Source organism: Perca flavescens, chromosome 11 (assembly GCF_004354835.1).
Source record: "Perca flavescens isolate YP-PL-M2 chromosome 11, PFLA_1.0, whole genome shotgun sequence".
NCBI classification, from domain to species: domain Eukaryota; kingdom Metazoa; phylum Chordata; class Actinopteri; order Perciformes; family Percidae; genus Perca; species Perca flavescens.
In genome coordinates, this window is record NC_041341.1 from 27,922,064 (window position 1) to 27,936,029 (window position 13,966).

The following is a 13,966-nucleotide window of genomic DNA, read 5'->3' on the forward strand; positions in this document are numbered from 1 at the left end:
ATAGAAATGTATCAGCCAGCTGGCCGGCAGCCGCAGGACTGGGGAGCTCTCCCTGATCTCTGGCTCAGAGAAAATACAACAGCCAGAGGCTAGAGGGGGGCTGAAAAGGGTCTATTTGTATTGCAGCTCACAGGGTAGTTGAGTTTTGTTGAAGTTGAAATGGATATTACAATAGAGTATTTTCTTTGTCTTCACAGTTTACAATGGAAGAGCTATTGGTTTTATAGTTTGTGAGTTGGACTCGCACCTGCAACTTCGCAAACATGTTACTTTGTGTGGTGAGCTCTTAATGACTGTTTGAAATACAGTGCAATCCAAATGAATGAGATTTACTTAAATAAACAGAATGCTGAATATACACACAAATCCACAGAAAACCAGGACAGATCACGGCGCCTCTGCCCTGTGGGCATGATAAGCCCACGGACAAAAACGTAAAACATCTGCTAGCCATATTTTGTGAACCTTCCAAGAGGAGCAATCCAAGGTTGCTCTATGAAGGTCATCGTAATTTCAATCTCTGTCTCTTTCCAACTCTCTCCGTCTTTCTCCTGCTCCCTGTCAGTAGCTCCTATTGAGCATCAAAGCCTCAACACTCTGGTCCTATGGAGCAGGAATCTCCCTACTGGGTAAACAGCACTCCATTGCTTCCCAACTGTGAAACAGATTGAATTTGGACCTACGTGTGAACCCTTACATATGTACTATTTTCAGCCAAAGTGAAATTAGGGTGTGGGTTGAAAGAGGTTTATCTCATTTTGGGTCTAATTTACCTAAAGAACAAAGACAGCACGGATGGACACTGGTCACCGGTATTCAAGAAGTACCCATCTCACAATGTTAATCTAATGGCATAGCACTTCAGGACAGGTACACACAATTTACTATAAAATATTTTGGATGGATCATACCAGAACAATATATATATATTTAAAGATTTCTAAATAAAGCATTAGGCCTACCAGAAACATTAGAATTTAAACTGTGTGAATAAAATAAGGCCTTCTGTGAAGACAATAAAAAAGTGTTGCCACTTGTCGCTGCTGATAATTTTTGAAAATAAAAATTGTCTTTTGTGCCTTCTTTGTCTGAAAGACTTACGGCAGGTGTGAACAGACGTACTTAAAGCTGTCCACTTGTTATCGGATCACCCAAGATGCATGTTACAGTAAGGCCAGGTCTGAGCAGGGTCTAAGTGTGACATGGTCTTCCAGACACAAAGGAGAGGATGATAAAGGAAGGAGAGGAGAGAAGAGTTTATTTTTGAAGAACCAAGAGGGGTTGATTGGACTATACAGCATGCCATCAAAGGCAGGGTTTGATGGCAAGCAGAGAGAGTGTGTGTATGAGTGTATGTGTGAGCAAAAGTAAGGGAGTGTGGTTGTGTGTCTGCCATGGTACTATCTACAGTACTTGGGCACTTTGATGAAGTGTGGGTTTTGTCTAGCAAGGATTTGGCACTGAGGATCAACCCTGTCTATGAATGAACACACACATCATGCACACACTTCAGTAAAAAGGTTCACACACACACACACACACACACACACACACATTGCAATACACACTCACAAGGCTGATTATCCTGCTAAAAACCTCCATACAAGGGCGCCGCCTGGTGGTCATGAAGAGTAGTGTCACCTAATCTGTACCTTCATGTTTCACAACATCTGCATTTTATGAAACCACAAGCTTAAAATAACATGTGCGCAAATAATAGTTTTACTCCAAAACTGTCCTTTAAATTTTTACGTTAAGTTTTTCTAACATGTATGAAGTGCTGAAGGAGACACAGAAGATACTACAAATCTCCTTCAGCACTTCATTGTAGGTAAATGATGCTTGCTGTAGAACTGTACATCATTTAAGACTCATTTTCCATCAATTTACCTTGAATGTTTGGATCATCATCTAGATTTTGATTTGACTTTCTGAAAACACTAAACTGAACTCAATGAATGAGAACTCCATACTGTACACCAACGAGAGAGTATGTCTAGATCTCACATACAGTAAATGTATGAATGTTATTAGTTTTAGTTATGACATTACTGTAATGAGTAATAGATAGGCTAATAGTTCAATCTAATCGTATCAGAACTTATAGTCACTTCAACACTGTACAGTATTGTTGAATTTTAAAGTAATAATTATTTCCAGATGAGCATGTCTGTTTGATTGTGTGTGTGTGTGTGTGTGTGTGTGTGTGTGTGTGTGTGTGTGTGTGTGTGTGTGTGTGCGCGTGTGTCTGTGTGTTTATGCGGGCATGAATGAGAGATGGAGCCTATGTCTGAGTGTGTCCCAATCTGCCTTTTGGCTGCTCCAGATAAGAGCATCAAAGCATATGAATGCTTATCGTCCCCTTGTTCTAATTATAACAGTGAGGCACAACAGAACAGGATAGAACTTCAGACTGGTTTCATGTGAGAGGAAAGACCTACATCCACCCGTAACTGTGTGTGTGTGTGTGTGTGTGTGTGTGTGTGTGTGTGTGTGACAGAGAGAGATCAGAGCCTTTGATCACCTAGCTGTGTTTGATTGAATTGGTCCAGCATTAAAGGCCAGTTTTGATATCGCTGTTTTTGTCTTTTGTTACATTATTCAATAGAATAGAGCAGGTGGGGTTGTTTAACACCAGATGCTGCTTTTGTGTTGTTACATGTGCCTAAACAGGGCGGCCAGATCATCTTTGTCAGCTCCTGCTTCAAAGCTGGTGTCCATAATTTGTTTCAATTGACTAAAACACAAACCTGAATATTTAGTGTGGTCATAAATGCTTATTATTATTATTTTATATCATTAGGTATATATGTGTCATTATATATGTCTTACTTGTTGACTCAAACAATAAAAGTCTTCTCAAAGCAGAGCCAGTCCACAGCAGAGCTCTTGCTGCTGCAGAATATGACAATTACTAAGATTATCCATAAAACCGTTGCCTTTTTCTAGTGATAGAAGGCTTTTAGATCATTACTTAAGTAGTAAAAGAGACAGTAATGAAAACTTGAATTTGAATATGTCTTTGATTCAAAATTTGAATTAAGTAAAAGTACAGAAGTATATCATAAAACGTAATATTGTTGTGTATAATATATATTTGGGTTGATGCCATTGATACAGAATTAATGTTGTAGCTGGTGGAAGTGAAGCTAATTGAAACTACTTCATACATTGTCTGATAGTTTAATCTCTTCATCATATGTTTCATCCATAAAATCTGCAAATTAACTATAGCTGATAAATGCAGTGGAGTAAAAAGTACAAAAATTCCCAGTTAAGTGTAGTAGAGTAAAAAGAATTAACAATTGTACCTAACTGCACTACTTCCTTTCCACCACTGTGTACTTTAATATGACATTTTAATGGCAGTTGATTTGAATCTTAGTCATACCCAGCTTCACAGCTTCATTCTTAATGTATGTTAGCGTAAGCAGCTTGAAAGAACTATACAGACTAGTTGCATATTTCTCAATTAGAGGACAACTCTTTATGAAATATGAACTGCCCCTTTCAGTGGGGTTAACAATCCTGCTTTGTCATGGATGGGAAAATATGTGAATATCTGGTCAGTGTGTGTGTTTTGTGTGTGTGTGTGTGTGTGTGTGCGCGTGTGTGCGTGTGGGTGTGTGTGTTATCAGCAACTCCATGGTCACGCAGCTGCAGAAGAGAGAAGAGGCAGCTCTTTTACAATTCTGTGACTGTCACAGTGACCCACCTGTCTGTGTGTATGAGTGTGTGTCTGTCTGTCTGTCTCTGTGTGCGTCTGTATGATCCCACATGCCTCTCTCTCACTCTGTCCCCTCTAGATTGCAGTTTGTCTCCACCTGCCTGTGTCGGCCATGCTAATCCCTCCCACCGGCTTTGACAGACACGTCTGCGATAAGACACGACACCCAATCCCTTTACTACCGTTTGATCTACTACACAGCACACACACGCACGCACACGCACACGCACACTCACACACACACACACACACAGGCAGAATTCTTTCAAAAGGCAGCAGTCATAAAATGTATTTCCTGTTTAATTTACCATACTTTCATCAATATTTGTCCAACACTGGTAATTACTTTCAAAACAAATTTTTTGCTTACAGCCGTTTCATAAAATTATGGGGGTGGATGTATGCTGCAAAAAATATTCTTCAACTTCTCAGCAACTAGAGAAACAATAAATAAAATGTAAAAATGTTCAAATTAGTTATGATTTATTTTTGTGAATGAAGTGATTTACCTTTTTCTGGGCTATAAACATTTACTTGGCAGGTACAAAAAATAACAAACTCTTCATGATAAACTGATCAACTTGTGCTTACTTTTGCTCATTGTCAGGCAAGTTTATCTGGGTTATGTTGACAGGCTTTATGAGTTGCTTTCCCTTTATACCCTGACAATGTTTTGTAATTGTGAATATGTTAACAAATAAGTACTAAAGCATTTTTTTTCATTAAATTATACCATTTCCAACATTGTGCACGTTTTCCATGTACATGCCCATGCGTTTTATTAATAATATGTATAAAACAGGTTTTAAATCACAACCATGTGCAACAATAAAACAAAAAGGATTTAAAGCATTGCATTATCTTTTCCCTGTTCACTCCCACTGTCCTGCTTCTGGCAGACCCTGAGTTAGCTGACGGGATAATTCTGTCACTAAAGCTAATATTAGTCAGAGGTCTCAGAAACCTTTACTCCTTATTTTTCCTGATATGTCATCCCACGGTTTCACTAGAAGTAATTAAATGTTAGGATGAGGTGGTGAAGACGCCTGCTGACAGGAAATGTCACCAGCAAGGCCTTCATGATAAATACTTCCACTCAGTCTGGGTTGATATGCAGCTGGATGTGAGTGCCCTCCACTGGTCAATTTGTTACTTATCCTCCCCAAATTTCCAGGTTGAGAGTGTTTGTTATAGATTGGCTGGCTGTTTGAAAAGACATTGATCTGCTTTAAGGATAAATCATAAAAGATTAAGGATAAATCATAAAAGGTTAAACAGATTTTGAAATAGTATAATTTATGGGGTCGAATTTTAATGCAAGTATTGTATGTGTTCAAACTGCAATGTTTTGATCAAGCTTTCAAAAACCATTTGTAAGCCAATCAGAGGCAGAATAATGGCACGTTCATGCCACCTGGGAATAACAGGGACCGCCCCCCCGTGGTTACGTTGTTTCTCCGATTAGCAGCGTTCACATGGTCGGCATGCGTGTTCTTCTTCTTCTGTTATATTGGCGTTTGGCATAACAACTTGTTGCATGACTGCTTGAAGATTTGCTGCTGTTTTCTTTTACGAGCATGGAAACAGCACACGGACAGGTGTTTTTTTCTGTTACCTGCAGGACAACCAACGGGGAAGGACACGGATAAGGTGTTGTTTTTTTATACATAGGCCTATTTATGAATAATTTGAAACATCTTATGTATGTGTATGTTTCTTGGCAGAGGCGTTTGTCCACAATTAACAGTTTGTGGTCACTGAATATGTTCAGTGACCCAAAGTCGCCTACATCAAATGGCCAGTCACCAACTGCTAGCAACTGTTAGCAAAATTCAGCCCGAGTTTCCCACCTCTGATTCCCACAGGAAGTGACGTGAATGGTGACGTTTTAACTCGGAAAAATGTTTTTCCGATGTCCATGAACGCACGGTTAGGCGGGCCACGAGGAACGTCCTGTGACGTCGACACGTTTAGATCCAATCTAGCACCTACCTGCAGCCAGTTCGTCACTTCCTGGTTTGCTCCCATCATAACTACTACGGACACTAGAGGGCAGCGCCACTATAAACGCAAATTTAGCTTGTAATTGCACAAACGACCTCTGGGAATATTAATCATCTCTCGTTCTGTGTTAAAGGTCACATGACACAAAGTGTCATTACAAAATTTAAAATTTGCACATTGAAATCGATGCTGGAAGTTGAAATCAATGGTGGAAATTCACAAGTAGAAATCTACATAGGAAACCACAAATTAAACCACATCCATCACAAATATTTGAGTGCAGCTTACCTTGGGCGGGATTTAAACTCACATCTCCTGGGTGTCAGTCAGCATCATTCGCCACTGGACCATCGCCCGGCCTGAAAAAGAAGAAACACCACCTTCATCAACCTGCAGAGAAACAAAGTTTGTCTTTTCCGTCTGTTGCCCCTTAAACCTCTTAAATAAGCAGATAATCCATTAAAAACATCTTAATTGTATCAATAATCCTTCACAAAAACATTTAACACTTTCCAAGAAAAAAGTGATAACCAATCAATACCTTTTAATATAGTGTAATACATTTATCTAACCATTAAATAACTTGAAAGCTGATTCACAGATGTCGACCGATTTTGTGAAGTTTAACCATAATTGAAATATTGAGAGAGTTTTTGTCAGCCTGATAGCTCAGATGTAAAGAAGCTGTTCTGTAGTAACACAGAATATTGCAGCTACTACAATTGCACTAAAACACCACCAGGAGGCAATCCTGCCACAGGAAATGGAGAGAGACAATCTTCTAAATGTTCTCCACTTAAGTATCTTCTTGCATAATACAGAATATGCACACAGAAACTGACATTTTTGATGATGTTTTGCTATTTTTCCTGTCAGCTTGGTCAGCAGTATATTTTGATAACCAAGGCTAGATGTTACGTTTGATATTGCTGTGATGGAATATGCATAAGGCATACTAGATTAGATACATACATAATGTAAGACGAAGTATGAGGATGGTGCAGCATGGTAAAGAAGAGAAGATGTGAATAAGGGAAGACTTGCAACTGATACATTTCAAAATAAGCAGTTTACACTCTGACTGACTAAATGTCCTGAGATTTACTGTATACACAGATAATAAAAAGTTGTTTAAATTCCTTTTAACATCGGGATGAGATTCATGTAGTACATAAATGATTAAATTCATAGTTTTCAGATGTGTTGCCAGCACTGGGTGTTCTATGTGTCAAATGGTCCCTTTATGATCACATGAATAATCTGAGCTAACATCTGGAACACAAAAACAACTAGTGGAGACAGTGTTATGGAAGGCTATGTAGACATCTTGCATTTATGTATTTAACATCGGGATGAGATTCGTGTAGTACATAAATGATTAAATTCATAGTTTTCAGATGTGTTGCCAGCACTGGGTGTTCTGTGTGTCAAATGGTCCCTTTATGATCACATGAATAATCTGAGTTAACATCTGGAACACAAAAACAACTAGTGGAGACAGTGTTATGGAAGGATATGTAGACATCTTGCATTTATGTATTGTATAAGTTAATTGTTTAATAGTTATGTTACTTTATTATATTTTCTTTCTTACCTATTTCTTCTATATGGCTGATGTGGCATGGCTGCTACCACATCACAAATTCCTTGTACAAGATTAGTAAGGTATTAATGTACATGTCTGTCTACATGCTCTTGCCTCCAACCTTCTCTTTGGGTCTTCCCAAATGATTCTGTCTTTCTCTTTTCTATCACTGTATGAGCCACTTAACTCTCACCTCCCATTACTGTTTGCTATTTTCACTCTGTCTCTCAAATTTGAGCAAATATGTAAAAAGCAAGTGGTCCAAATATTTTATGTAACTGAACTTCCTAAAAAATAACCTCATTGATGTAGTATTGCACAATTAGATGAGAAAAAGTTGTATTCATACATACATTGTTTATGTATTTTGCCTTTGTCTTACATGACCAAATTGCATGGCCACTTTCATGAATATTAAATTATCGAAAAGATTATACTACATGTTTTAAAGCTGCACGTACTAATATATGTATATGTGCACTGAAAAACCCACATAATTATCACTGAACTCTGCATATCCCCTCAATCCTATTTTGGATCTTTGTTTTTGTTTTGGGGCCAGCAAACTCTTTAATAATAATTATTTATTTATTTGATTGGGACAGTGCATGTTAATAAACAAACATGGAATACATGCATGTAAACATGCCGGATTGTAGCCAAGGGCTAATTTCCATCCGTAGTCCCACGGGCTAAAATCACACAGGTCACAAAACATTGCATAACTACAGTAAGTACATTGTTTATCAATAAAATAACAAAATCCCTATATACAATATTCACATAAGACTTAAAAAAATCATTCAACTTCAAAAATCCATATACACATTACAAAGTAAAGAAATTCAGAAAAGGATACAACATACTCACTAATGTGTGCAGCTTTGGTTTTCCCATAGCCATTTTGTCAACTCTGCTCTCATCATACTTATTCCAGACACAGCAGACAACAAATTGCACTGATAATCCCTTTGTGTATCACCATACCTGTACAGCACCAACAAGCAGACCAACAAAGTTTGCAACAGGTGAACATAGTGGAATATTTAGAAGCTAAAGAGCCAGACATTTCTTTCAGGAGTTGGAGACCAAAAGGAGTTGGAGACCAAAAACAGAGCTACAAGGAGAGAGAATATTGGATTTAAGCCCTATTCGCATGGAGCTAGTATTACCTGGGGACCTCTAGTCATTTGTAATAATTACATAGATTGTCTGTGATCTTAATCCTGTGTGCAAATCTGCCATGTCTGTAATTTGTCAAGTACAAATTCCAACACATATTATCTACCATATTTCATCAGACATAGAGGTCTCGTAACAATATTAGTCCCAGGCAAATCGGCATCTCAGTGATTTAAGGGTCGTATTGGCTGCATTGGCAATTATCAATTAAAGTTTTGATATCATATCAGGGGGATAATATCAGTAAATTTGAGTAAAATGCAGACTTCGCTTATTTGCATGAAATGCTAAAAAAGTTCATGCCTCTTCAAACTTACATGCTTTGTACATGACATGCATTCATTTTGTATTCAAAACATAATATATAATAAAATGTGTAAAAGTGTACAGAAACACAAATAACCTTTGTATTAAGAAAGCTAAAAACTCTCCCACACAGAAAGCAAACCATTCATCTTCCCATGACTCCACCAAGTAATCCCCACCCATCCACCCACCCACCCCCAATCTTAACCTTAACCTTAAGCTTATGATTAGACGTAGACATTTTTCTTTGCAATACCTACATCAAGATACATGATTGCGCAAGAAAAGCTTGATGTTTCATGTCATACATCCATTAAGATTATTCCCCAGTAACATCCTGTTGCGTTTTGTTTGATTTGTGATGAAAGAGTTTCTTTTGATCACGTCTGATTTATGTTGTGTTGGATCAAACGTTGGCATGATCAAACGTATGTGTGTGTGAAATGGGTGGCACTTTAACAGTTTGCAGACATTAGTGTCTTTCATCTAAATTCAGTGAAACTGCATAAATACTCATGGCTTGGAAAAAATAAAGGAAGAAAAAAAATGCTATAAAAAGTTATTGGATATCTGTCTTATGTCTTTCTATATAGCTAAAGAAATGCATCCGGTAAAAACAGTCAGGGTGGAATTTATTAAATACATAGACCATTAAAGCCATTGAATATCTCAATGTATGAAGCAACTACACAGTAAATATTTACATAGAAATAATAGTTGGCATTTCAATAAATTGCAGTATGGGAGAAGTAAGAAGAATGGGGGTATTGACAGTATTTATCACATAGTCTGTATGAATGGCAAAGCCCTATCTGAATAACTTCAGTGCTATTTGTATTTCAACTTCAAGCTGAATGGAAAGATCAGGCAGCAGGCGTGGAACTTAGTGGAGGGGTGCCAGTTCTGCTGAGTGTAATTGGATCACCTGTGGCGTGTCCTGAGACATGCTTGTGATTTTACAGTGGCTCGGTGTAAGATTAAAACTCTGACCTGTGAAATCCCTACTGTAGCACGTCACTAGCGGTTCCATGGTAGACCAAAATACTTTGATGTTATTTCAGTCATAATAATAAAAGCTTTGCAAGGCAAGCCCTAGCCACAACAAGTCCCCCTAGCCAAAGGGGATATTTGGAATATATGAGTATTTTTGTGGTTTCAAATGGTAAAACCAGTTTTAAAATACAATGCAGTTTAGTAACCCTTGTTTGATTTCTCGACTTGTTTACCGGGTAATTTTATGGTGAGGTTCAGAATATTTAGTTGTTTGTGCAATGCTTGTTATGGACAAATCACTATGTAAACAAAACCAGCGGTAGAGCAATTTAGGTTGATTAAGGGCTGCCATGTTTTAGAGTTATACCAGGAGGGAAAACATGGCATTGCACCTCAATACTGTTCCAAATATTCTCACTCTCTGCAGCAGTTATCTGCTTATGATGCTTATGCTTGATTTGATTTGAAATACGGAAATATGTCACTGATTTTCAAAACTGGACTAGTGGAGAAGAAAAGCACAGGGCCCTTTATAGTGCGTCTTACCTGTAGCCTATATAGGCTATCAATAGAAAACCTAGACCTAAAAACAACAACTCTAGCGATTGGATCATTGATTGGCTTTCTCATTGGCTGGCTCAGCTGTCAGTTAGGAGCTGCACTTGCTGGGTCGTTTAAATCCATGACTTAATGCTGGGTGACTAATCTCCGTTTATGCTGCAGCCATAGGATTGTGTCGCAGCGTGTCCCTGCTCCTGACAGAGCATCTGTTGGAATACAAGTTCACTCTTAATAGAAGCAGCTCCATCTTCGTCTTCTGCCGCCCAGGAGCCACCACACGCGGACCAACGAAACGTGTAAATGGAGTTTCAATCGTTGTCGTGACTGTTCTTCACCGCCTCTCACCCTGCAGAAGACTGCGTTGAAGTTGCAGCAGCATCCATATCCCCGCTGCTCTCTCCTGATCGCAGACATGGGTACCGTCCTGTCTATATCTCCGGCGACGAAGAAGTCCTCTATTATGGACGCCGAGCTCGCAGGAGAGGCACACAAAAACGACAAGAGTCTCAAGCGGCCTTCAATGTTCGTCTCCATCTCCTGGAAGAAGCTGGTGGCAAATCCGGCAAAGAAGAGTGCCAAGAAAGTGACCCCGAACCCGATGCCCGTCTGCGAGCTCCCGTCCGGCCGAGTGGGTCAGCTTAACAGCGAAAACACCAGGAAGACTCACCAAACCGAAGAGAAGAAACCCAAAGCGCCGATCCCGGTGCCGGTGCCCACAGTCCCCACGCAGAACAACGATGCTGTCGTCCAAAACGGGAAGCCTTCCGCGGCCCAGAAGCAACCCAGCAGCCTGTCTCTGGTGTCACCGAGGCGGATAGTTATCCAGGCTTCAACCGGGGAGCTGCTTCGCTGTTTAGGGGACTTCATGTGCCGCAGGTGTTTTAAACTGAAAGAGCTAAACAGCGGAGAGGTGGTCCTCTGGTTTCGAAACATCGATCGGACTCTTTTGCTCCAGGGCTGGCAGGACCTGGGCTTCATCACTCCGGCTAACGTGGTGTTCGTGTACCTGCTGTGCGAAGACACGATAGCAGACAGCATCGACAGCCAGGCCGAGCTGCAGGGCACCTTTCAGACTTGCCTATACCTCGCATACTCCTACATGGGTAACGAGATCTCCTACCCGCTCAAGCCGTTCATGATCGACTCGAACAAGGACGTTTTCTGGGAGACGTCGCTCCGGATCATCAACAGGCTAAGTGCCAAAATGCTGCAGCTGAATGCAGACCCGCACTTTTTCACCGAGGTCTTTCAGGACCTCAAAAACCAACGAGACACGTGCGAGGCAAACCTGGACCGCTGACAAGGAAAAAAAACGGTGTTTTTTTTGTTTGGTTTTCTTTTTAAAAGATGAATGTTTTGCAAAATCAGACAACGTTGGTTTTGAATGTAAAGGCCAACGTTGAAGGCTTCTCGCGTCTGGGCTGAATATCCCTCTGATGATGTTACAGCTTCGGTGTGTTTAGGATACAGTGTAGGAGGTTTCATAAATGCATGCCAATGGTAATATTGTCCTATTTTGTCTTGTCCCTTGAGTGACGCAGGGATTGACTTCGTAGTACAAAGTGACACCCAAAATCCCAGTTTCATTCATGATTAGTCTACTATCTGAGTCTAAAGTAATTGGATGTCGCAGTGAGGTGCAGGTTCGATGCGGGACCAGGACAGGTCTGTGTGCTTGTGAGTAGTCGAGAGGTGGAGCTGTCCGAGGTGCTGACCTGTGCAGCCCTTTCTCCTCCGCTCCCTGCTATTTGAGTCACATCGTCAAAACAGAGTCGAGCTGGCTTAAGAGGACCAGAGCACAGTTCGGCACATTAAGCTTAAACCTTGTAAGTGCATATTGCTTTTTTAGATTCTCAACCAGCTGATAGGTAAGCTGTTAAACATGCAGCAGATATCAGAAGTATGTTCCCTTAAGGGGACAAAAAATGTTAGGCCTACTTATGTAGATATCTCTCTATTAAAGAGGTAGAAAAGCAAGTCTCCATCTTCTGCTGAAAAGCATCATGCTGTGTATGGCTTCAAAACATCACTTTGAATTAAAATAACGTTTTTTCGCCTACCAACGTGATTTACCTGTAAGTGGGCCATTGGTTCTGGCTGAATATGAAGATACGGGGCAGACATTATTAAAGTGAGTATCTTCTACCTGGAATGTGATAAACTGCACTAAATGTTCCCATAGATGGCCATACAGCAAGATTATTTGATTATTCAACCCAAGGCCCCTGTTGTGTATTGTTTTCCAATACATTGCAGAGGTCAGCATAACTAGAGACTGAATGGAATGTAGAGTTTTTCGAGAGATTCTTTTTAAATCTCATACGTGCCAACTACCAAATACTCTTGGCCTGAAACTATGTGGTTTACATGTACATATCCCATATTTTAGATTTGCTCTTTTGTTTTTGAAGTTGGCTGTATATGCTGTAGTTCAAGCATAACAAAAAACGAATAGACTGTAAAGGTCAAATGGTATTTTTTTGCCCTGCTCTGTAAATGTGTTGTGATCCTCATTTTGCCGGGTTTAATTTACTTTCAGTGCAATCGGAATTCGGATTCAGGAAGGACGTTTCCTCATAATGTAAATATTGAATGTGAAGGTGTCATTGTTCAGTGACTGTCATTTCCACACATTATTGTAGTTTGTATAAGCTAAACGTGATTTGACTTCAACTCTGAAACCATGCTTATTTGGCAGCCTTGACAGTTATTCAGTATTATGCTTCGAAATAATCATTGTGATGTTGTGTTGTGAAACCATTGCTTGGAATGTAGAATATAATGCTGCTATTTTGCACAGCTGTGAACAAACCTTGATGTTTTGCACAGTGGTATAACATAATGGTCGTGTACCAGTGTTTCCTACCACAGACTGGAGTGTTCGCCATTACATTTTGCAGTTAATGTCACCAAGACTCACTCTACGGTTTTTCCTATATGTCAACTATGGAAAGTGATGTTTAGATGTGTGTGTTGTCTGTGGTTGCACCACAGTTGCATTCACTCTCTATACATGTTATTATAAGGTCAGTACAGTAATTGTTTATGGTAAACATCGTGAAATAAATCCAAACTTCTGTAGGATCTCTTGTCTCTCTCACATTGTTTTGTTGATTTAACACACACTCTTTATGCCTTTTGATGCACAACTGTAGATATATATATATATATATATATATATATATATATATGTATGTGTGTGTGTTTGTGTGTGTGTGTGTGTGTGTGTGTGCGTGTTTGTGTGGCCTCTTATCCACTCCACTAATCCGTCGATAAACAGGGAACCCTTGAGACACGGTTATGCAATACAAAAAAGTCGACCAATAAGCTTACTGGGATTAGACTTCTTTGGTTGCCATGAAACAAAAACTCAAAAGATAGAGATATTCTTACATTGAAAAGCTTGTATTTACAGATACTGACACAAAGATACAATTTTCTGGAGGTTTTATATCCAGTTGGTTATGGGTCTAAAAGCAAATGGCAGATTTGCATTTCATCCCAGAATATGTTGCAGTTGATTTACCTGTTTTGCACACGGAGCACAGTGAAGTAAGTTGACACATATAAAGGATATTTTTGGTATCCTGTCAGTGTGTCTTGGGTAT

At 39.5% G+C, this 13,966-nt stretch overlaps 1 protein-coding gene across 1 annotated transcript; it reads left to right on the forward strand.

Moving 5' to 3' along the window:
• The first annotated feature begins 10,504 nt into the window (after positions 1-10,504).
• On the forward strand, positions 10,505-11,728 carry cdk5r2b (cyclin-dependent kinase 5, regulatory subunit 2b (p39)). Its single transcript, XM_028591822.1, has one exon. The coding sequence runs from the start codon at positions 10,771-10,773 to the stop codon at positions 11,656-11,658; it is 888 nt and encodes a 295-aa protein (XP_028447623.1). The 5' UTR covers positions 10,505-10,770; the 3' UTR covers positions 11,659-11,728.
• Positions 11,729-13,966: the final 2,238 nt, after the last annotated feature.

What these genes read in the sequence shown, in the direction of transcription:
- cdk5r2b (XM_028591822.1), top strand. Translation starts at nt 10,771, where the DNA reads ATGGGTACCGTCCTGTCTATATCTCCGGCGACGAAGAAGTCCTCTATT.